Source organism: Eubalaena glacialis, chromosome 3 (assembly GCF_028564815.1).
Source record: "Eubalaena glacialis isolate mEubGla1 chromosome 3, mEubGla1.1.hap2.+ XY, whole genome shotgun sequence".
NCBI classification, from domain to species: domain Eukaryota; kingdom Metazoa; phylum Chordata; class Mammalia; order Artiodactyla; family Balaenidae; genus Eubalaena; species Eubalaena glacialis.
The window spans coordinates 162,792,749-162,814,400 of record NC_083718.1 but is presented as its reverse complement, the minus strand read 5'-3'; the positions used below and the strand labels follow the sequence as shown (position 1 = coordinate 162,814,400).

The 21,652-nt window shown below is 53.3% G+C and overlaps 1 protein-coding gene across 6 annotated transcripts; it reads left to right on the top strand.

The window, feature by feature from the left end:
• Positions 1 to 7,455: 7,455 nt before the first annotated feature.
• Positions 7,456 to 18,459, top strand: MFSD2A (MFSD2 lysolipid transporter A, lysophospholipid). Of its 6 annotated transcripts, none has more exons than XM_061186742.1 (14): positions 7,456 to 7,566; positions 9,010 to 9,141; positions 10,318 to 10,442; positions 13,989 to 14,112; positions 14,223 to 14,301; positions 14,666 to 14,823; positions 15,278 to 15,368; positions 15,488 to 15,609; positions 15,832 to 15,915; positions 16,457 to 16,540; positions 16,634 to 16,746; positions 17,195 to 17,338; positions 17,432 to 17,608; positions 18,396 to 18,459. In XM_061186742.1, the coding sequence occupies exons 1-14, from the start codon at positions 7,480 to 7,482 to the stop codon at positions 18,457 to 18,459; spliced, it is 1,584 nt and encodes a 527-aa protein (XP_061042725.1). In that variant the 5' UTR covers positions 7,456 to 7,479. The 6 variants fall into 6 exon arrangements, with proteins under 6 accessions (XP_061042725.1, XP_061042728.1, XP_061042724.1 ...); XM_061186745.1 differs by having other exon boundaries at positions 7,456 to 7,572; positions 9,118 to 9,141; XM_061186741.1 differs by having other exon boundaries at positions 7,456 to 7,572; positions 9,013 to 9,141.
• The last annotated feature ends 3,193 nt before the right edge of the window (positions 18,460 to 21,652 follow it).

The window sequence follows — 21,652 nt, the reverse complement described above, 5'->3', positions numbered from 1 at the left end:
CTCAGATACCAGGCAAAACATGGCCTGGGGCTTTCTCTGCAAGGACTGGCCCTCAGAATCCCAGTGGGATGGGAAACAGAGTCCCACCGCTGCTGAATTGCTTTGTGACCTTGAGCAAGTTCCTTCCTTTCTCTGGTCTCACTTCTACCAGAAAGGAAATTAGGAAGCGCTTTATGTAGACCCATAGGCCCAGAAACATGGAGGAAGGGGCTGTTACAGCCCCTTCACTCATTTAATCTTTCACTCATCAAACATTTATTGAGGACTTCCCTGGTGGCGCAGTGGTTAAGAATCCGTCTGCCAATGCAGGGGACACAGGTTCGAGCCCTAGTCCGGGAAGATCCCACATGCCATGGAGCAACTAAGCCCGTGCACCACAACTACTGAGCCTGCGCTCTAGAGCCCGCGAGCCACAACTACTGAGAACACGTGCCACAACCACTGAAGCCCGCGCGCCTAGAGCCCGTGCTCCACAACAAGAGAAGCCACCGCAATGAGAAGCCAGCGCACTGCAAGGAAGAGTAGTCCCCACGTGCCGCAACTAGAGGAAGCCAGCGTGCAGCGATGAAGACCCAATGCAGCCATAAATAAATAAATAAATAAATTTAAAATAAATAAATAGGGGGATGAAAAGGTCATATTTGTTTTTTAAAAATTCATCTGTTGGGGGATTCCCTGGCAGTCCAGTAGTTAGGGCTCCGCGCTTCTTCTGCTGAGGGGCTGAGGGCCCGGGTTCGATCCCTGGTCGGGGAACTAGGACACTGCAAGCCACGTGGAGCAGCCAAATTAAAAAAAAAAAAAAGATTCATCTGTTGTTGGAGATTGGCTCAGAGGGGATCATTTAGTGCATTGCTGCAACAGTCCAGGAGAGATGAGATGAGGGTCTGAGGATGGCTAGTGACAGTGTCATCTTTATAAAGTACAGATGTGGTCATTTTACTCCTCTGCATTTAATCCTTTGAATGGCTCCCCAGTGTCTTCAGGATGAGGATACAAGGCCTCTTTCCATCTTCTCAGCCTCAGGGCTTACCAGATCCCCAGCCAGCAAATGCCCAGCCAGTCCAAGCTGCTCAGTGTTCCTGCACCCACCATCCTCCAACACACTTCCATGTCTGTGGTGTTCCCTGTGGCTGGCATGCCTTTCCCTGTCTCAGGAGCTCTTACTCATTCCTCAGGGTTTGGTTGCATCACCACCTCCTGTGAAGCCTTCGCAGACTTCTACCCCCCAAACAGAAGCTGATGTTTTCAAATGTGTACTCAGACAGATCTCTATAAGGCCTTTGTCACATCATTCCATAAATTAGTCTGCTTACACTTGTCTCTACGATTAGATGTTACTTTCTCAGAAGATAAGATTATCCAAGCTTTATTCATCTCTGTGTTGCTGGGTGGACACCGAATAGTCTCAGTGAAAGTACTGACAAGGCCACCTTTACAGCTCCCCCAAGTATCCTTTTTTTTTTTTTTAAATTTCAGTCCCTCAACCTTTAAGTTTTAAACCCAGATCAGAAAGTGTTTTTCCACTGTCTATTAATCAAAGACATCCTGCCAATCAGAGGTATCAGAGGAAAGAAATTTACATTTTTAAAATAAATTTATTTATTTTATTTATTTATTTTTGGCTGCGTTGGGTCTTCGTTGTGGCATGTGGGCTTTTCGTTGCGGTGGCTTCTCTTGTTGCGGAGGCTTCTCTTGTTGCGGAGTACGCGCGCGGGCTTCAGTAGTTGTGGCTCGTGGGCTCTAGAGCGCAAGCTCAGTAGTTGTGGCGCACGGGCTTAGTTGCTCCGTGGCATGTGGGATCTTCCCGGACTAGGACTCGAACCTGTGTCCCCTGCATTGGCAGGCGGATTCTTAACCACTGCGCCACCAGGGAAGTCCCAAAATTAACATTTGTTGAGAGCCAACTGTAAGGTTTGTTTTGTACACATACATTGTCTCACCTGATCTTATAACACGATGATCTGATAAATTACAGATCAGATAAATGAGGCTTAGCGAACTTAACTGACCTGCCCAAAGTCACAGACAGAACTAGATTCAAACCCTGATGAGCCTGACTCCAGGCCACACTCTCTAAGGGCCCCAGCTATGCTTATCTCTTGCACCTAATCACCATGAGATCACAGGGTTACGTGTCTGAAGGTAGCCACCAAAAGACGAAGGTCTCTGCATGCCACAGTGGAAGTGGAAGCAGCCGCTGCACGGTGCTGGGCTGTCCAGAGTGCTTTTTGTATAGATAGGTAAAAGGAGGTAAAAGGAGGTAAAAGGAGGCCCAGATGGGAGGCGGGACCTCAGGCAGGTTCTGCTTCTGCCACATTGGTCTGAGTCCAACAAGTCACTTACTCTGCAAGAGTCTTCCGGCTCTCAGAGGGTCAAGGCCAGCAGACCAAGGCACAGCTGCTCTGCAGGAATATGGAATGAGCATGAAGAGAAGGAGGGCAGAGGCCTGGCCAGCCTGTAAGAGAGCAGTATCACTCAGGCTTCAGTCCCCACCCCTTCTTCTGAGGCCAAGCTTTGGGCTTCCGCCCAGAGAGCACCTCACCTGATCTTGTACCCCGGAGCCTACCCGGTAGGTTGGTCCAGCCACTGGGGCTCCCTCAGAGCTGTGCCACGGCGTGGCTTTCTGAGCCAAGGCTGACCTACCCAGCTTCTTCCACTCCATCATTCTCACGTCACCTCAGCAGTCAGAGTCTTCCTGGGAAGTAGGGCTGTCTCTCTCTTCTGGAGAGGACCTTGAACCTGGGGGAGTCGATGATGAGAAGATGCACAGGCACTAGGTAGGGAAGGGGGCACCAAGTATCCCAAGGAGTCTCTGGGCACTCTCCATGTCCCTCAGCCCCAACTGAGGCTCAGAAGTTAGACCCATCACCCAGCCCAGTCCTGAAGCCCGGATAGGAGGCTTCCCTGTGGAGTGATCAGCCTTGAGTTGGGGGATCAGCCTTGAGGCCTCTCCTGTCTCTCAATTGCCCAACCAACATCCAGGCAGGAACTGGTAGCCTCAGATGACTTCAAGGGCCCTCAGCTACTTCCTTCCCAAAGAGCCTCTCTTGGGACCCTCAAGAGTCCCTCCTTCTTACTTTCTGCCCTTCCATCTCCCCCCAGGGCAAACAAAAGGGCTAGGTGGGGGAATAGCCTCAGGCAATAGCTTGCCCAGCCCTAAGCTCTTCAACCTGGCCATTCCCTGGCCTCAGGCCTCAGACCACCACCACCTAGGGTATAAACTTACTAGTGGCTCTTGAGATAAGTATGTTCTAAGGCATGGGTTGGGCTCCTTTTCTCCAGAAGTCAGGGTGGTAGATCTGCCAGTTAGGGACTAAAGAGATCTTACCATTGGATAACAGGCTGCAAGCAAACTATCCCACTTGGCAACACTGGCATCTGACAACACCTTCACTTAGCAACAATCTCCTAGCACCAATACCCCAACAGCTCTACCTGGTAATCCTGCCCTGGAAGCATCCCACAGGGCTAGAAATACCACCTTGAATCACCAGATATAAATCTAGCCCCTAGACATTTACATCAAATTTTCTCCCCTCTGACTTAAGTGGCCTTACTTTGTGTGGCTTCACCCAGGATACTACTAATGATGGTGGTGATGATATTAATGATGACGATAAAACTTTTTAAGTGCTTACTATAGGCCAAGCACTGTTCTAAGGACCCTACTTAATCCTCATGATAACACTGTGAGATACACAGAATTATTATCGCCATTTGACAGGTGAGGAAAGTGAGGCTCAGGAGATTTTGTAATTTGCCCAAGAGTAAACTGTATGGTAGAGACAGGCTATGAAGCCAGGTGACCTGTCCTTCGAATCTTTGCACTTAATTCTGCTGCTCTGTCTCCCAAGAAGATCAGGGGACCTGGTGGCCTTCCCCAAAGGCCTTCAGGGGAGTACGCTAGGGTATGATGAAGCCCACCAGTCTGGGCATGGTGCCCTGTGAGGGCACAGACAGGTGGAGAGCAACAAGGGGATCTTTGAAATGTATTTGTCCTTGACTGTGAGGCTGGGCTAGACCCAGAAAAGGTCAAGGTTGGCCACAAGGATAGTACCCCTCAGAGTGGGGAGCTGCCTTTCTGCTCCTAAGGGAGAAGCCCTTGTCCTCACTGCTATCCTAGATGAAAAGAATGTTGTTATGAAGAATGGGCCCAGGTCTCTGCTCCAGGGTCCTGAGGCTAATGGAGCTGATAAGGTTGCCCTCTGCCCACCTTGGACTGGAGCCTCAGCAAAGCCTCTTGGGCCCCAGGCCTGGTGGTGTGGGGGAAAGGGGGTAGGAACGAGAGTAGCCAAGAGGGCCATGGAGACACGTGGTCAAGACTGTGTGTAGCCAGAGGACAACATCTCTAAGTGATGAGTTTACAGCCAAGCTCATGGTCTGAAAGAGAGGCCTGACTCTGGGTGTATAAAACAGGTCGCTGCTTTCCCTCTCTTAGCCTCAGGTTCATCATCTATAAAGTGGGGGTAATAAAAACTACCCTCCCCAGTTATGTTGTGAGTAAATGAGATGGTATATACCTAAAGCACTTAGCACAGTGCTTGCCCAGCAATAATTGGGACCTGTTGTATTAGCAGGGCCCTGATTTGGTCAGTGGTGAATGAGTGTCTGTAGTGATGTGTTATGGGGCTCTGTCTTGACCAACAGGCTGGATGGTATAGTTGAAGTCGCAAGGAGCAGCCTGGATCTAAACTTAGAGAAGGAGAGAAAACAGGGGGCAATAGAACCAGCATTCAAAACAATTTCGACAGGCTGGACTAAGCAAGATGACACTGTTGTTCTGTGAGCTTCAAGAAGGGGGAGACACTACACAAAGCAGAGGATGAGGGAGAGACCTGACTTGACCCCAACTCCAGTGAAAAGGATCGGAATGATTTAGTTGACCACAACCTGATGGGAACAAATCATGGGAGAGAAAGGCTCCAAAGCCCAGCAGTCTTAGGCTGCATTAACAATGTGTCGTGTCCAGACTGGGGAAAATAATAGGCCTATTGTGCTGGCTTGGTCAGGCCATATCTGGATTCTTATACTGCTATGCTGGCAGACTGGAATCGGGCCAGGAGGGGGGACCAGCCCAGCCTTGGCTCCCAGGCACTTGTGCTAAGCACTTCCCCTGCATTTTCTTGTTTCATATCCAAAACAGCTCTATTAGGTAGTCACTTAATATCTCCACCTTATACACAGGGAGGTTAACTGAGTTGCCCAGGATCAACCATACAGCTAGTAAACGGAGGAGCCTGGGGCTTTTCTGAATGGGCTACCCTTGTGCTTGTGCCTGAGGGAGGCTGAGCAGGCATCACTGAACACATCTGAGTCAGGCCCCTGCTAGTCAATGGGGATACGGCAGTGGAAAAGATGTGGTTCCTACCTTCCCAGAGCTCATGGTTTGGTGGGGGTCTAAATCACTTGTGATGTAGTGTGATCCCATAGGACTGAGGATGTTAGGGCTGGAAGGGATCGTACAGTCACCTCAGCCAACTCAAGCCCAGAGAGGGGAAGAGACAGAACAGTGTCACACAGCTCATGGCAGAACCATGGGGGCCAGTCCAGGCCCTTTTCACAGTATTCAGCTGCCTCATCTTGGCTCTCTTAGGCTCAGCAGTGGCCAAGATCTGTGTGCCAAGATGGAGATCTGCTAGGGCAGATGAGGAAGCTTGGTGTGGCCATCCTGGGGCAGCCAGACCTCATCTCTCCTGCTGGCAATCAGATTTTATGAAAGAAAAAAGGAAACTGACACTGAGCAACCACAGGCACAGGAGTGAGTAGCCTTTGAGCGTCCCAGCAACCACTTCACTAGTCAGTGCCAACTGGCCCCCTCCCAGCCTCTTGAGTGCCTGGGAAGCCAGGGGTGATGGTGACATAAGGGACCCAGAGGTGGTAGAAGACTGTTTTCTGGCATCTGGGTCTGGCCTCCCATCTTCTTCCTTTTTTATAAATTTATTTATTTTTGGCTGCGTTGGGTCTTTGTTGCCTCATGCGGGCTTTCTCTAGTTGTGGCAAGTGGGGGTTACTCTTTGTTTCAGTGCACGGGCTCTAGGCACGCGGGCTTCAGTAGTTGTGGCATGCGGGCTCAGTAGTTGTGGGTCCAGGGCTCTAGAGTGCAGGCTCAGCAGTTGTGGTGCACGGGCTTAGTTGCTCCACGGCATGTGGGATCTTCCCCGAGCAGGGATCGAACCCATGTCCGCTGCATTGGCAGGCCGATTCTTAACCACTGTGCCACCAGGGAAGTCCCCCATCTTCTTTCAAGGACCAGATTATTCAGCACTCTTTCGAACCTTTCCTTGATTGTTTCAACCCAGAGCTTTGTATCTCCCAGGGCTTCTTTTTGGCCGTGCCACGCAGCTTGTGGGATCCCAGTTCCCCGACCAGGGATCCAGGAATTGAACTCTGGTCCTCGGCAGTGAAGGCACGGAGTCCCAACCGCTGGGCCGCCAGGGAATTCCCTCTCCCAAGGCTTCTTCTTGGGGAGACAGGTTTAGCCTTCTCATAATTTTTGCTGAGAGGGATAGCGCGGGGCTGTGGAGAAGGAAGGATGTGAAATGGGGCAAAACCTTATAGGCCTGGCTCTGCCACATGAGAGCTGTTTCATTTCTCTGAGTTTTCCTTCCCTCAGCTGTAAAATAGGGATAATAATAGTACCACCCTCACACAGTGGTTGTGAGGGTTGAATTAGATCATGTTAAGCATGGAGGAAGCTCTCCATTAAATGCCGCTGTTATCATCATTGTGTGCTAATGGCTGTGGTCCCGACTCCTCTCCACAACTTAGGAGCTTCCTGCCAGCAGCGACTGCGACTGCGTTGCCTCGTCTTTCTCCCCCATCGCGAGGGCCCTACAGATGCCAGTGTCGGGAAGAAGAAATGGTCCGTCTTGGGGGAGGGGAGAGGGGCGTCGGTTAGGAAAGTGTCAGCGCTATATCCTCCAGGTTTGGAGCAGAGGGAGACTCGAACTGACTCCAGACGTTAAAGGGGGCAGTGGGTTTCCAAGCCCCTGCCTTTCCTAGGCCTGGGGGTCGGAAGTCATGGGGTGTAGATCTCAGGTAGAACTCACTCTGGGGGACATCGGGCAGGTCACTTTTAGCCTTGGACCTCAGTTTCCTCGTGCTTGTCAAGTGGGTCTCCGGCTTTAACCCCGGGGTTGCGCGGAGACGCGCAGCCGGATGCGGGTTCCAGGCTGGAGAACGTGGCTTGGTGGCACAAGCTGCAGAGGGGTTTGGGCCGGCGGGAGGACCGACGGACTCCAGGATTGGCTGGCGGCGGTGTAGCAGAGCTCCAGGATTGGCCCGTTAGAGAGGGCAGGGCCCAATCTTTTAAGAGGCGCGTGGGGAGTGCAGTGAGCGAGTCAGCGGCGTTCGTAGCGGCGGCGGCGGCTACAACTACAACGCGAGCCCGGGCGGAGCGGAGGCCCGCGGAGCAGAGGAACATCGCGGAGCAGAGGAGCATCCCGGCCTCCCGGTCCGGGGCGGCGTGGCCCGCGGCTCATGGCCAAAGGAGAGGGCGCCGAGAGCGGCTCCGCCGCGGGGCTGCTGCCCACCGGCATCCTCCAAGCCGGTGAACGCCCGGTCCAGGTGAAGGTGAGGGCCGGGCACCCCGGGTGGAGGGTCAAGGGTGGGCGGCAGGCTGAGGTGGGGGCGTCACGGGATAAACCTGGTTCTGGGACACCTTGGGCTAAGCCGGGAACAGGAGGACCCAGAGGCAGGAGAGGGCCCTGGGGTGCCCTGGAGGCAGGGAGTGACGGAGAAGGTTTGTAGGCGCCGGCCCCCTTTTGCCCACCCCCTACTCTGGGTGTCTCTGGGGAGCGGCCCCACCGGCGGCTCCACGTGGTGCCCGGCTCCGCTCTGCCTAGTCGGTTTCCGTTCCTCTGTGACCAGCCGCTTAATTTTGCTGCCCTAGACGCCAGAGAGACCCCAGAAATCTGGGAAACCCACCTTGGTCCCAAATCTCTCATCCCCCTGCTCTCCACCCCCACATGCTATGCCTGCTTCTCAACTCCGCTGTGAGGGCCGCTCAAGTTCATTCATAAGAGCAAGGGCTCTGCTCTTAAAGGAGCCGCATTCCGCAGGCGTTTGTGTGAGTGTAGGTGTCGGCCCGCGCGCGGCGCTTTGCGCGTCTTGACCTTCGGCCCCATTCCCAGCTCTCTGGACATAATGAAGGACCCAATGACATCAGGCGGCCCCAGGGAGGGATCCCAGGCAAAAGATATCCGCCTAGGAGGTGACTGCCTTTTCGGTTTAATTTTATTAACCGATCCTTGGAAGAAGCCTGGGTAAGCAATTATGCTGCTCCCATGTATGAGTAATCTACTTTCCCTGGGCAACCTTAACCTCCCTAGTGCCCCACCCAGAGAGGGTCCAGCCCTGCACCTAGAGGCCTTTCCTCCGCTCTCCAAGATCCCCTGGGAACTGGGGGAGGGGGACCGGGAGAGAGGGAGGGTAGGACAGCTCCTGGGTTTGCCTGAAGGTCTGGCTGCCTCCAGGGGCCAGGGAGGCTCTGGGACAGATGGAAGGAACAGCTGGGCCTACAGCCAGCTGGGCTGGGCCCTTAGGGATCTCTAGAGCCCTCACCCAGTAGGCAGGTTCACTAGCCTCTGAACCAGGGCAGAAGCCAGGGCTGGGCTTAGGCAGCTCTTGGCGGCAAGAGGATTTTCAGGTTGTGGCAGCTGGTGCCAGGTGGGGACAGGTCCATTGCTGGAGCGTGCTCCCCCTCCAACTTGGAAAGAAACAGAACTGAGGCCTTGGGGGGAGTCATTAAGTGAAGACGAGCTGAAAAGGATCTGGATTTGGGGTGGGGTGGCTTAGGGGCTACTTCCTCAGTATGGATTCCCCTTTTCCAGATTTTTAAGAACAGAGAATACCTTTCATTTCTTGTGGGACGTGAGCTCTCCCTGGGTGGGAATAGGGCAAGGCAGACTTGTTCCTCCTGGCAGAGTTCCAGAGTTTCCTGCCTCTGGAAACTTCTAGGATGAAGGCCAGGGTCATGGATCTCTTTTCATTCTTTCCTCTTCTTCCCAGAAGGAATCAAAGAAGAAAAACCAGTTGTCCATTTGCAACAAACTTTGCTATGCAGTTGGGGGGGCCCCCTACCAGGTGACGGGTTGTGCCCTGGGGTTCTTCCTGCAGATCTACCTGTTGGATGTAGCTCAGGTGAGTGAGCTTAGCCCGCTAGGGCTCCTCCATCACCCCAAGGTGGGAGAGACTATGGACTCCAGGGTAGGGTCAGTTTCCCCAACTGTGAAATGGGACTGGGACTCCCTACTCTCCTGCCTCTCAGAGTCACAGTGGATGAGAAATAAGAAGGCTTTGGAGAGTATCCAGAAGGGGAGTCTCTGCCCCAGGAGTCTTACTGGCAAGGTCAGCTCACTCCTCCTTGCCTGGCAAGAGCAACAGAGCCTGGAGGGGTAGACGGTGGTGTGATAGAATGGAGCCCGCTGTGACATTCTTAGAAGAGACTGCACACAATGCCCCCAGCTGGACAGCAGTAGCTGGCTTGGCTCAGGGGTTGGTGACTTTGCAAGCAAGGCATCTTGTATTCACTTAATAGATGGGGAACCCTAAGCCCCAGAAAGGACAAATGACTTCATTTAAGCAGCTAGTTTTTGAGCAACTCCCACGGGCCAGGCCCTAAATGGGGTGCAAATATGGGGAACCTGCTGTCAAAATGTAAAAAGTTAGAAAAGTCAGACTGGGGAAACTGCAGTGTGGGAGAGGCCTCTCCAGCTTCCTGGAGTGATAGTAATCGTAGAGCCTTGATGGATGAGGAAGAGTCCAGAGAAACTGTCTATTTAGGCCTAGAAGGTTTGGGGGGAGGGGGATAGCTTGAATGGGTAGTGACAGTAACAGTCTACTTTTTCAACATTTTTTCTATTGATTCCTTTTTCCACATCCAAGATAGAGCTTGACCCTGTAAGACAGGGATCATAACCCCATTATACAGATGGGGAAATTGAGGGCCACTGCGGTGACCCAGCAAATGCCATTTCTGACATCAGGTGGTTGGGGCTTGTGAGAGGGAGGCAAGGAACTGAATTCTGGATTCATTCTAATTGATGGGAGTGTTTTCAAGGGCAGTGGAGGGGAGGACATAAGGGGAAATATCTGGGAAAGTTTCCAAGGAGACACACAGTGCTACTTCTATTGGGAAACTGTTGTTGTCATTAACAAGGCAAGTGATGATGCTTAAGGCCTGGGTGGGAGCAGTACAGGGTCCTAATGGCCAGGCTGAAGCGGGGAGGGAGCCCTGCTTTTGCCCGTCAGTGAGGGTGGATGTTGCCCATCAGTTGAAGGATGAGGGAGTCATCTTTTGCCTGTTCCCCATCCCAGGTGGATCCTTTCTCTGCTTCCATCATCCTATTTGTGGGCCGAGCTTGGGATGCCATCACAGACCCCCTGGTGGGCTTCTGCATTAGCAAATCCCCCTGGACCCGCCTGGGCCGCCTCATGCCCTGGTGAGTAGAAAATGCTCCTTCTGAGGTGGTAGAAGGTGGGGCTTCTGACATGTCTGCTACCCCGTGGTCCTTCCACATGGTTTGTCACAGGCTGGGGGGTGAGGAGAAGGAATGATGCAAAAACCCCAGCAAGGCCTCAGCTGCCCCAGGCATGGGCACTGGAACTCCTGCCAGTTCATTCCCAGGCTGGCCGAATTGCTAGACTGAGCAGCTTCCCCTGGCCCAGGCCCCATTCCTCCCCAAGGTCCTTTTCCCTTCCATGAAGCTGGAATTCTAACTTCTCCCGCTCCATCACTTCCCATAATCATTGAAAGGTTACACTCTGGAGCCAGCCTGCCTCAGTTTGAATACCGACTTCGCCACTTAGAGCTGTACGACATTGGGCAAGACATTTAACATCTCAGCCTCAAGTTTCTTCATCTGCAAAGTGGGGATAATGATTATGCCTGTCTCACAGGGTTGTGGTGAGAATTAAATTTTTTAATACGTAATGTGCTTAGAACCATTTCTGGCACTTATTAAGTAATGTATAATTTGGCACCCCTGCAGAGTGGCTCCTGGTGGAGGGGTAAGCGTGGAAGGTAAAACCGAGAAGGGACAGCATAACCTCTGGCTCCTTGGACCGTGAGAACTACCTTTTCCTTTGATACAGAGCCTACAGGCCTCAGCCTCAGGCTTTGAGGCAAGGCTGGGGGAGGTGGTGCTACAGATCAGATCGCAAAGGCAGGCGCAAGGGACAGGCTGACAGGCCAGAGCTCTGGTTCCCTCCAGGACATCCTGCTTGGTGGTTGGGGGGCAGGGGGAGGACATGCCCCTTTCATCTCTAGCCCATCCAGGCTCGAGTGGGCGCCTTCCTGCCCCAGGGGCGCCCATACCTGGTCTCCGGCCTTCAAGGCCTTCAAAGCTCTTCCCACAGTCCCTGCCCCCCAGCACAGCTTCCTTTCCCACGAGGCCCCCCTCCCACTGAAATCCCGCCAGCCCCTGGCAAAGGCCCAGGTTGGGGCCTTTGATCCAAGCTTCAGGGCCAGGGGGCAGGAGAGTCTGCCTTACCTGCACAGGCTGCTGGGGCTCCCGGTGAACCAGCCCCTGAGACGGTGCCTTGTACCCGCCTCCCTGGCAGCCGGGCAGGGGCGGGGCTGTGCTGCCACATCTCCTCATGAGACACAGCCAATGGCAGGCAGCTGCCCCGGCCAGCCTGAAGCAGCAGCAATAGCAGCAGCCCAGGTTACTCCCAGTCACATTTGGTTCCACAGCCCGGCTGCTTGGATGGAGTGTTTGGTGAAGGCTGCCAGAGGAGCCCTGGTTCTCTGAGGATTTGGGAGGGGTGGGGTAGGGCAAGCGGGGCAGAGCAGAGGAAGCCCTCCCTTGGGGAGGTGAGATCTGAGTACGTCTCGCCCACGCAGGCACGTGCGGCAACCAGCTTGGTGAAGTAGCTGAGGGCCCTTTAGGCTGCTTTGTGATTCAGCACATGGCCTCAGCTGTCGGGGTGGGAACTCCTGGCGATCCCTCTGAGTGGTACCCCCAGCCCTGTCTGAGCGCTGCCGTGTAATGTGCATGACCCTCCTCTTCATCCACCCCCGTTAGGGCCCGGGACCCGGCACGCCTTCTCCTTTCGGTGTAGAAAGAGGCAGGGCCTTCCAGGGCTCATGAGCCCTGGGACCCCCTCTCCTCCCAGGCCTCAGACCAGCCCCTGCCCTCAGCCAGCATTTAAATCCTCCGTTTCAGACCAGGAAGACTCTGATGAACACTTTCCTGGAGTTCCCGGCCACCCATTGAGAGGCAGAGTGTCAGCAGGGTCACATGGGAGATGCAGCAGGGATGGATCTGAGGTCTGATTCCCAGCCCAGTGCTCTCGGCAGCTCCCTGAAGTCTCCCGCTGAGCTTTCCTGGTGTGATAATCACAGCAAACACTTGCTGTGTCCCAAGAACTGTTCTACATTTTAATATCAACTGAAGTCTCAAAACTACTTCAACCCTGTGAAATAGAGCCAAAGTCCTTACAATGGCCTGTTGGGCCCTGCATGACCTGGCATCCCATTTCCTGTCCAACCTCATTTCCTAATTCCATGTCCCATGCTCACGCCACTCACTCTGGCCCCCTGGCCTCCTTCCTACTCCCCAGGCCTGCTGGGGCACATTTCCCACCTGAGCACTGTTGCCCCGCGAGCTCTACCAGACCAACTGCCTCCTCTCATTCGAGGCCTGGCACAGAGGTCATCTTCTCAGTGAGGGGTACCTTGGCCACCTGGTTGTGAATTGTACCCACATACTCCTAATCCCCTTTAGCCTGCTTTCCTTCTTTTTTCTACAGCACTTAATCACCATCTACTATGTTATGTAGCTTTTTTGGTGTGTGGTAGAATACACTATTTAAAATTTTTTTAATTTACCATTTTAGCCATTTTCAAGTGTACAATTCAGTGGCATTAAGTATAGTCACACTGTTGTGCGACCATCTCCAGAACTTGATCCAAACTGAAACTCTGTACCCGTTAAACACTAACACCCCCATTCCTTCCTCCCCTCCAGCCCCTGGCAACCAACTACTTTCTGTCTGTGAATTTGACTCACCTAAGTGGGATCATGCCAGATTTGTCTTTCTGTGTCAGGCTTATTTCACTTAGCATAAGGTCTTCAAGTTTTAGATTGCAGCAAGTGTCAGAATTTCATTCCTTTTTAAGGCTGGATAGTATATATCGTATGTTTATTTTTTGTTTGCCAACCAGAATGTAAATTCCACAAGGGCAATGACTTGTCTGTTTTGTTTACTGATACGTCCCAAGTCATTAGACTAGTGCTCAGCACAGAGTTGGCACTTGAATATTTCTTGAGTAAATGTTGAAGGTAAGGTAGGTGCTATTACTATTATCGTTTTACAGATGTGAAAATGAACCTCAAAAGTTAAATAACTTGCCCAACACCAAGTTATTTATAGTTACTGGTAGAGCCAGAACTGGATCCTGGAAGTGTGGCTCCAAAGACCTTTTCACCGTGGTTCTCTGCTGCCTTTCTATACTGATGCCGTGAAGTTGGACCATCCTGAGATCTAACTAGGATGGTGTGGGACTCACACGTGGGGAGGCACTGGGCCCAGTCCTCCCCTGTGGCTGCTCCAGAAGGAGCACCTTCACCTGGAGTTGGCCTCCCCCACTCCTGTGTATGCACACATGGGTGAGATGCCACTGGGATTGCTCCTCCCCCACTGCCTCCCTGCCCCACCATCTGAGGTCTTGGCCTGCATTCTCAGCCCCTCAGCCCATAGAAAGCCCCTGTCTTTGGAGCCTTCACACCTGGGGAGATGCAGGCAAGACTCAGGAAGGTCTGACCTCATACCCCATGCTCAGGATTGTAGGCTGGGGGCCCTGCCTCAGTGTGCCCTTCTGGGCTGGGCCATCAGTCCCTTCCCAGAGGCCCTGGGGTGGGTGCATCCAGGGGGAGGAATTTCCTTCCTGCCGGGCACCCTGTGAGGCTGCAGGGCCGTCCAGCCTGGGCCCCGATCCTGGGGTTTTGGCATCCTGCCTCCACTCAAACCCTCCCCTTCCTCAGGATCATCTTCTCCACACCCCTGGCCATCATCGCCTACTTCCTCATCTGGTTTGTGCCTGACTTCCAACAGGGCCAGACCCTGTGGTACTTGCTTTTCTACTGCCTCTTTGAGACGCTGGTCACGGTGAGTATGGGCAGGGGTGCGGGAAGTCCCTGGGGCCTCCGGGGTTGATGCCCGAAGCCACATCTGTCTGTCCATCGTCTGACTGGCCGAGGGCCTCTCTTCCATGCCAGTGTTTCCACGTTCCCTACTCAGCTCTCACCATGTTCATCAGCACGGAGCAAAGTGAGAGGGATTCTGCCACTGCGTATCGTAAGTCTCCCCAGCCCCCTGATCCCACCCACCAGGGACCCAGGGGCCCCTACTCCCTGACCCTTCTACCATGTTTCTTCCCCTGTGGGCCCAGCTCCCTGCTCTTGGGAGTGGGTGTGAAACCATCTCAAAAATAACTTATTGCTCTGGTGAGACCAGGGAGGTGGAAGGACCAGGGAGAGGTCACATAGCGAGGCCATGAGTTTAGGCCAAGGTGCCATCTACCCCAGTACCCAGTAACCATCCTGTCTGGAGCTGCTACTATCACCTGTGGCTAGAGCTGGGCTTATATCCATCTCACCTTCCCCCCTGGGGGCCCACAAGCCGTGCGGCCCCTCAAAAGGACTTGCTTTTTCCTGCTCAGGGATGACCGTGGAGGTATTAGGTACAGTGCTGGGCACAGCAATCCAGGGGCAGATTGTGGGCCAAGCACATACACCTTGTGTCCAGGACGCCAATGCTTCTACAGTAGCCTTGGAAGGTGTCAATCGCACGCAGAGCGCCACCTCGCTCAGAGAAACGGTAAGGCCCTGGCAGGGCAGGGGTGGGGGAGATGAGGAACGATGGGGTGATTTTGCCGTTATCCTCAAAATATTAATAATGGCTAGTGTTTGTAAATGTTGGGCATCTGTTATACAAAGTGTTAACATGCCCACTTTGCAGATAAGGAAACTGAAGCACAGGGAGGCTAAATAATTTGTCCGGGGTAATCGAGCTAGTGAGTTGCAGAAACTAGATTTGGGGAGATTTGAACTGTGGGCTCTCAGACTCTACAGCCTGGCCTTCTTAACCTTTTGTTCATCTGGACTTGGCCTTGGGAAGCAGCAGCAGGCCCAGGCTGATTTTCCCATTTCGCAGATAGAGACAGTGAGGCCCCCAGAGAAGGGACTGATCCAAGGTCATTGAGTAGAGCTGCTGGGAGCTGGGATGAAATCAGACTGACTGTTTCTCTATGTCACCTTTACCCTCTTTACAGCAAAACGCATACCTGTTGGCGGCAGGCGTCATTGCCTCCATCTATGTCATCTGTGCTGTCATCCTGACCCTGGGCGTGCGGGAGCAGAGAGGTGAGGGGTCCTGGGGAGGGGTGCAGGCCCCCAGCGTGGGGTGGTTTTGTCCCTTTGCCTGGGCCTCAGGCTTGGGGAGGGGCCTCTGCTCCTGCCTCACTGTCCCCTCTGGCCCCCAGAACCCTACGAGACTCAGCAGGCCAAGCCGATGGCCTTCTTTCGGGGCATCCGGCTGGTCATGAGCCATGGCCCGTACATCAAGCTTATTGCCGGCTTCCTCTTCACCTCCTTGGCTTTCATGGTGAGTCGGGCCCTGATATGCTCAGCCTGGGCGGGAGGGGGTATGTGGAAGGAGGGGTGGGGTAGGCCTCGGACTCAGGATGGGACAAAGCCCGAGGGACAGGTGGAATGGAGGCGGGGTGAGCAGAGGTCCCTGGAGCATGGGGAACGTCATGGAGGCTCAGCCGCGACTACATCACCTGTTTCCTTACCTTTCTTCCCACCACGCTCTCCTGTCCCCCAGCTGGTGGAGGGGAACTTCGCTCTGTTTTGCACCTACACCTTGGGTTTTCGCAACGAATTCCAGAATCTGCTCCTGGCCATCATGGTGCGTGTGGGGCCCCCGAGGGTGGCCGAAGTGGCTTAGGCTGCGAGGTGGTTCTTTGGATAGCCAGAGGACGTTTCCCAGACTGGCCCAAGGTCATGAGGGATGAGGGAGGCTTCTCAGAACATTTGGATCTGACCTACCACTGCTTAGGTAGGACTATGAAAGAAAGAGTTTGGGTACATATATCAAATCTTTATGTTGTACACCTTGAACTAGTACAATGTTATATGTCAATTATATCTCAATTACACTGGGGGAGACAAAAGAAAGGGTTTGGGGTTAGATGTTCAAGTAGAGAGCATAGCAAAAGCAAAGGTGTGGAAGCCAGAACTTCCGGAGCTCTGTGCTCAGAGAAGGCAGGAGAGGAGATTGGGACTCGCTCTCAGCTCCCCTGAAGAGCCATCGGGTGCCTGTCCTCAACTGTCCAGATGATGTCATCTGTCTCTTGAGCAGGGCTGGGAGCACCTTTAGAGTCCCGGGCAGAGCAGGGGGGATTGCACGGCTCTAACCCACTTCCCTCTCCCCCTTTGCCCATCCCCAGTTCTCGGCCACAGTCACCATCCCCATCTGGCAGTGGTTCCTAACCCGGTTTGGCAAGAAGATGGCTGTGTACATTGGGATCTCAGTGAGTGGGGCTGAAGGACAGGGCCTGGGCTGACTTGGGGGCTACTGATGGGAGCCTCGCAGCTGACTCGTATTCCTGTGCCCGCTCCCCTAGTCAGCAGTGCCATTTCTCATCTTGGTGGCCCTCATGGAGAGTAACCTGATTGTCACATATGTGGTAGCTGTGGCAGCTGGCATCAGTGTAGCAGCTGCCTTCTTACTACCCTGGTAAGTGTATATAGGCCCAGCTGGGTATGTTTCCCAGCCTCCCACCCCCTCAGTTCTGAAGCTCCTTAGGGAGAATCCTGTGGGGGCTTCTCTCCCTGCAGGCCATTCTGTGGCTCCAGGTTGGGGGTGGGGCAGGTCTTCCCAGTACAGTTGTACAGGTTGTGAACTGCACAACCACATCTAGTCAGGGTGGGAAATGGGGGCTCAGATCTAACCTGCGCTCTATACTTGCCTGACTGAGCAACTAGATCTGGGACTACTTCATCTTGGAGGAAGGGGTCTTCTTTCTTTATTCACATGAAGTTGCCCTCTCCTCATTGAACTGTGTGTGAGCTGTGGGACTGCAAACTCTCAGAGGACCAATCTTATTGACACGGACCACATGGGCTAGTGGGGGCCTGGGGTTGCTAGGTGGAAGGGTGCTCACGGCTGCCACCGCTGCGTACAGGTCCATGCTGCCTGACGTCATTGATGACTTCCACTTGAAGCAGCCCCATATCCATGGGACCGAGCCCATCTTCTTCTCCTTCTACGTCTTCTTCACCAAGTTTGCCTCCGGAGTCTCCCTGGGCATCTCCACCCTCAGTCTGGAGTGAGTGGGGTGGGGGTCTGGGCAGTGCTGGGCAGTGCTGGGTAGGGATAGGTGCCCCATCCTCACCACTCCCCTAACCACTGGGTCCCACAGCTTTACTGGGTACCAGACCCGTGGCTGCTCCCAGCCAGCACCTGTCAAGTTCACACTGAAGATGCTGGTGACCATGGCTCCCATAGTCCTCATCCTCATAGGCCTGCTGCTCTTTAAGCTGTACCCCATTGACGAGGAGAAGCGGCGGCAGAACAAGAAGGCCCTGCAGGCTCTGAGGTGAGTGGGGAAGGGACAGGGAGGTGGACGAGGGGACATCATCCAGTCTAAGCCCTCGACTAGTGCCTCCTGGGGCCAAAGCCAGATTTGCCTTCCGCACATCTTCCCCGGACAGCTCCTCTGCCCTTTCCCCCAGCTGATTCATCACCGTGGCAGTTAACATTTCTTGAACACTTCCGCTGCCGGCCTGTGCTGAGTGGTTTTACATTTATTCATTCAACAAGTACTTAATGGGGATGCCTATGTGCCAGGCATTGCTCTAGTGAATGAAACAGATAAATCCCTGCCCTCAAGGAGTTTACATTTTAGAGAATGTACTCACGATCTCCTATGGTCATCCAACAACCTTGGGTGTCAGAGATTCCTATGATTCCCACTCTGCAGATGAAGACACTGAGGCTTAACCAGGAAGAGTGACAAGTGATAAGGGGCAGAGCTGGGGTCTGAGCCCTGGTGTTCTGACTCCAGAGCCCGCACTCTTCACGGCTCTCCTGGTGTGCAGGACCTCAGGTGCGGAGGCCAGAGGGCAGGGTGGAGTGAGTTGTGCGGAGCTCATCAGCCCGCCCCGGGCCAGGGCGTAGTCCTGGGGCTTGGGGTGCCTTGTGGGCTGCAAGGACAGCGAACAAGCCTACCAGCAGTTTCTGGGCTGAGAGTGGGAGTGAGCAAACTACGTCCTGTGATTTAGACCAGCCTGGCAGTCAGCTAAGACCTCAGAGCCAAGATCCTGCGGGGACCAAGCAGGTGGGTAAGGGTGCTTCCTCCAGCCCGTCTCCTCTGGCTTTTGCAGGGAAGAGGCCAGCAGCTCGGGCTGCTCTGATACAGACTCTACAGAACTAGCCAGAATCCTCTAGTGCCTGCTGGGTGGCGCGAAGCCACCATGCACAGGGCCTGGGTCACCAGGCCACATGAGGAATCTGGGCCTGCTTGCCTGCTCACTGAACAGCTGGTCTCCAGATGCCAGGAAGGGAGCCAAAGACTCGAGAGTGAGCGACCCAGGACGCCTCCTGTGCCCATCGTGAGGCGGGCTGTTCATACAGCCACCAGCCTCCCTCTGCCCACCCCAGGGGCCAAGCCCAGGGGCTGCTACTGTGAATATGCCACAAGGACTGATCGGGCCTAGCCCGGAACACTAATGTAGAAACGTTTTATACAGAGACTAATTAATAACTTAATGACCATGTACATAGCAGTGTGTGTGTTTGTATATGTCTGTGAGCTATTAATGTTATTAATTTTCATAAAAGCTGGGAAACGGAGCTGCCTGTTTTCTGTCTTTGTCCTGACACTGAGCCCTTCTGTGCCAAGGTGCAGAGAGTGAGAGGGAGCGCTCAGCCGCAGGTGCCCTGGGGGGCGAGAATGTGTGTGGAGGTGTGATAACAGCATCAGCTAACATTTACTAAACACCTGTCTGTACCAGGCCCAGGTGTGGAAGCTTTCCTCTCACTTTGCTGATGTTCTCACTTAATACTGGGAACCATCCTGCTAGGTCAGGACTGTCCCCATTTTAAAGATGATGAAACTGAGCCCCAGTGTTGAGAGGGACTTGGCTAAACTCACACAGCCAAGAGAGACCTAACTGGAGTAACATCCCAGGTCTTTGAGACTCTAGTACCTTAACCACTACCCACTGCTCCCCTGTGTCTGAGAACAACCAGTTTGCTCTGCTCAGGCCTGCATGCTCTGCTTCCCACCCTAGGCTTGCCTGAGCATGTGGCGCTGACTGTGCTGGGGCAGACCCTGTGACTGGGCCCCTGTGGGGTCCCCAGAAACCTGTGATTCTTCCTCCACTACTGATAATGACAGTGTTGGAAGGCAGGAATGTACCTAGCTGGGTGTATGTGTTGGTTGAGGGGAGCGGGTCTCACCACTGGTGGCGGGGAGGAAGATGGTGGGGAAGGCCTAGTTTGTAGCATTTGCCTATTTCCAGGCTGTAAATATTCCCACTATAGCCAATTTCAAGTTACCAGCAGTTGTGCTCTCCTGCAAAAGTCCTGAAAATTTAATAATTTGCCCTCACAAGCTGGTAGGAACTTGCCTCAGCAAGTCATTGGGTTTTACACACTTAGATGAAACTCAAAAAAATCAGGAAAGCAACACTGGCAGGATCAAGAGGCTACCAATCCAACCTCTTTATTTTACATAGATGGATAAATGAAGCCCAGAGGAGAGGCATGCTTAGACTATTTAGGCTTGGTTTTTACTTTGGGTTTGGGGCTTTTTTTTTTTTTTTTTTTGAGTTGGAGCTCCATTTTTTGGATGAAGTTCTACTCAACCACTTTTTTTTTTTAATTTATTTAATTTACTTATTTTTGGCTGCGTTGGGTCTTCGTTGCTGCGCGCAGGCTTTCTCTAGTTGTGGTGAGCGGGGGCTACTCTTCTTTGCAGTGTGTGGCCTTCTCATTGCGGTGGCTTCTCTTGTTGCGGAGCGCAGGCTCTAAGGTTCGTGGGCTTCAGTAGTTGCAGCACGCGGGCTCAGTAGTTGTGGCTTGCAGACTCCAGAGTGCAGGCTCAGTAGTTGCGGAGCACGGGCTTAGTTGCTCTGCGGCATGTGGGATCTTCCCGGACCAGGGCTCAAACCCGTGCCCCCTGCATTGGCAGGCGGATTCTTAACCACTGCACCACCAGGGAAGCCCTCAACCACTTTTTAAAATTTATAAAGTGTTAATAACAGGCACTGTTACACATGCTTAATAAATATCAATTTAATTAGTCCTCATAACTTCCCTCTGAGTGAGGTAGGTACATTTCCATTCAATAGTTTTGCCACCACCAAGCCAGGTCCTGCTGCTGCCTTTGGAACTGCCCTCAGGGTCAGAGGCTGCTCTGGTCTGACCTCCATAGCTGGAGCGTTCAAGGACTCCCAGATGACATTTGCAGAGGTCCACTCACACCTCCCTTCTCCCTCCACTCTGATCAATAACCACCAAATCCCATCTTTAAAACAGAAATTTCCTAAACCACCCAAGCTTACTTCTTTCCCATCCCTGCAATTACTTCTCAGGTCTTATCTTCTCTCACCTTGGATGATTATACCAGCGTCCTCACTGGCTGACTGACTGATTTGATCTCAAATCAGATTTGATTCCTTCTGCAAGCTATCTAAGATAACCTAGTAGATTTCCTGTTTAGAAACTCCTTTGAATCCCCATTGTCTTCAGGAGGAAATCCAAGACCCCTGCTGACTTCCCCAGCTCTAGATTTAGATGCAGCCCTTTTTGCAGGTCACCTGCCTGGCCCTGGAACACACCTCTGGCCCCTGGTCCCCTTGGCAGACACTGGTCCAGTGTGCCTTGGCTCCAGCATGCCTCTCGAAAGCTATACCTGTCCCTTGCATCTTTGGGGCAGCTCTGGGAATCCATGCCCTCGTCATGGCCGCCCACACGGCACCCAGGGGCGGGGAATGAAGGGGAGGGGTGGGGCGTGTGGAGCTGAATGAATGAGCTAAGACTAGAGAGGGCTTTGTCAGCCAGACCCAACTCCCACTGACCCACTGGGAGGCTTCCCCAGTCTCAGCTTCCCTCCACTGTACCATGGGGATTTGGAATTGAAAACCCTTGCCTCTCCAGTTTCGTGTTCACAGAAAGTTGTTCTCCTCCTCAAAGACCCTTTGCTGACTCTTGGGGGTGTGATTTAGGAGGCTGGATAGGTGGGGGAAGTGGGAAAGCGATCTGGGATCCCAGGGGCTCCTTGGATCATTGGCTGCTCCAGGTGCCTTCTGGACAGCTCATACCTTTCTGTCCTTTGGGAGACGCTGCCACCTTGACTTCCTCTACGCTTGGATCCAGCAGCACTACAACAAACCCTGCCTCTCCCTCTTCACTGTCCTGCTGCCCTCAGCCAGGCAAAGCACATACCCCTCCACTCCACCCCTGCTGAGGAGCCGATGTGGCTCTGACTCCACCTGCTGGAAGAAAGGGGAAACACCTTTTAACATTGCAAAGAAGGATTTCCAGAGCTGTCCTTGACTGGCTCTAGGACCTTGGTTATCCATTTACGGAACAAATATTTATAATGGGCCTACTATGTGTCATGCATCGATTAGGC

Excerpts from the sequence above, each read along its gene's own strand:
- MFSD2A (XM_061186739.1), top strand. The coding sequence starts at position 7,480 with ATGGCCAAAGGAGAGGGCGCCGAGAGCGGCTCCGCCGCGGGGCTGCTG. Across the intron at positions 9,150-10,286 it reads GATGTAGCTCAGGTGAGTGA|GGAGTCATCTTTTGCCTGTT; the intron begins GCTTAGCCCGCT and ends TTGAAGGATGAG. Across the intron at positions 14,302-14,665 it reads GGATTCTGCCACTGCGTATC|GGATGACCGTGGAGGTATTA; the intron begins GTAAGTCTCCCC and ends TTTCCTGCTCAG.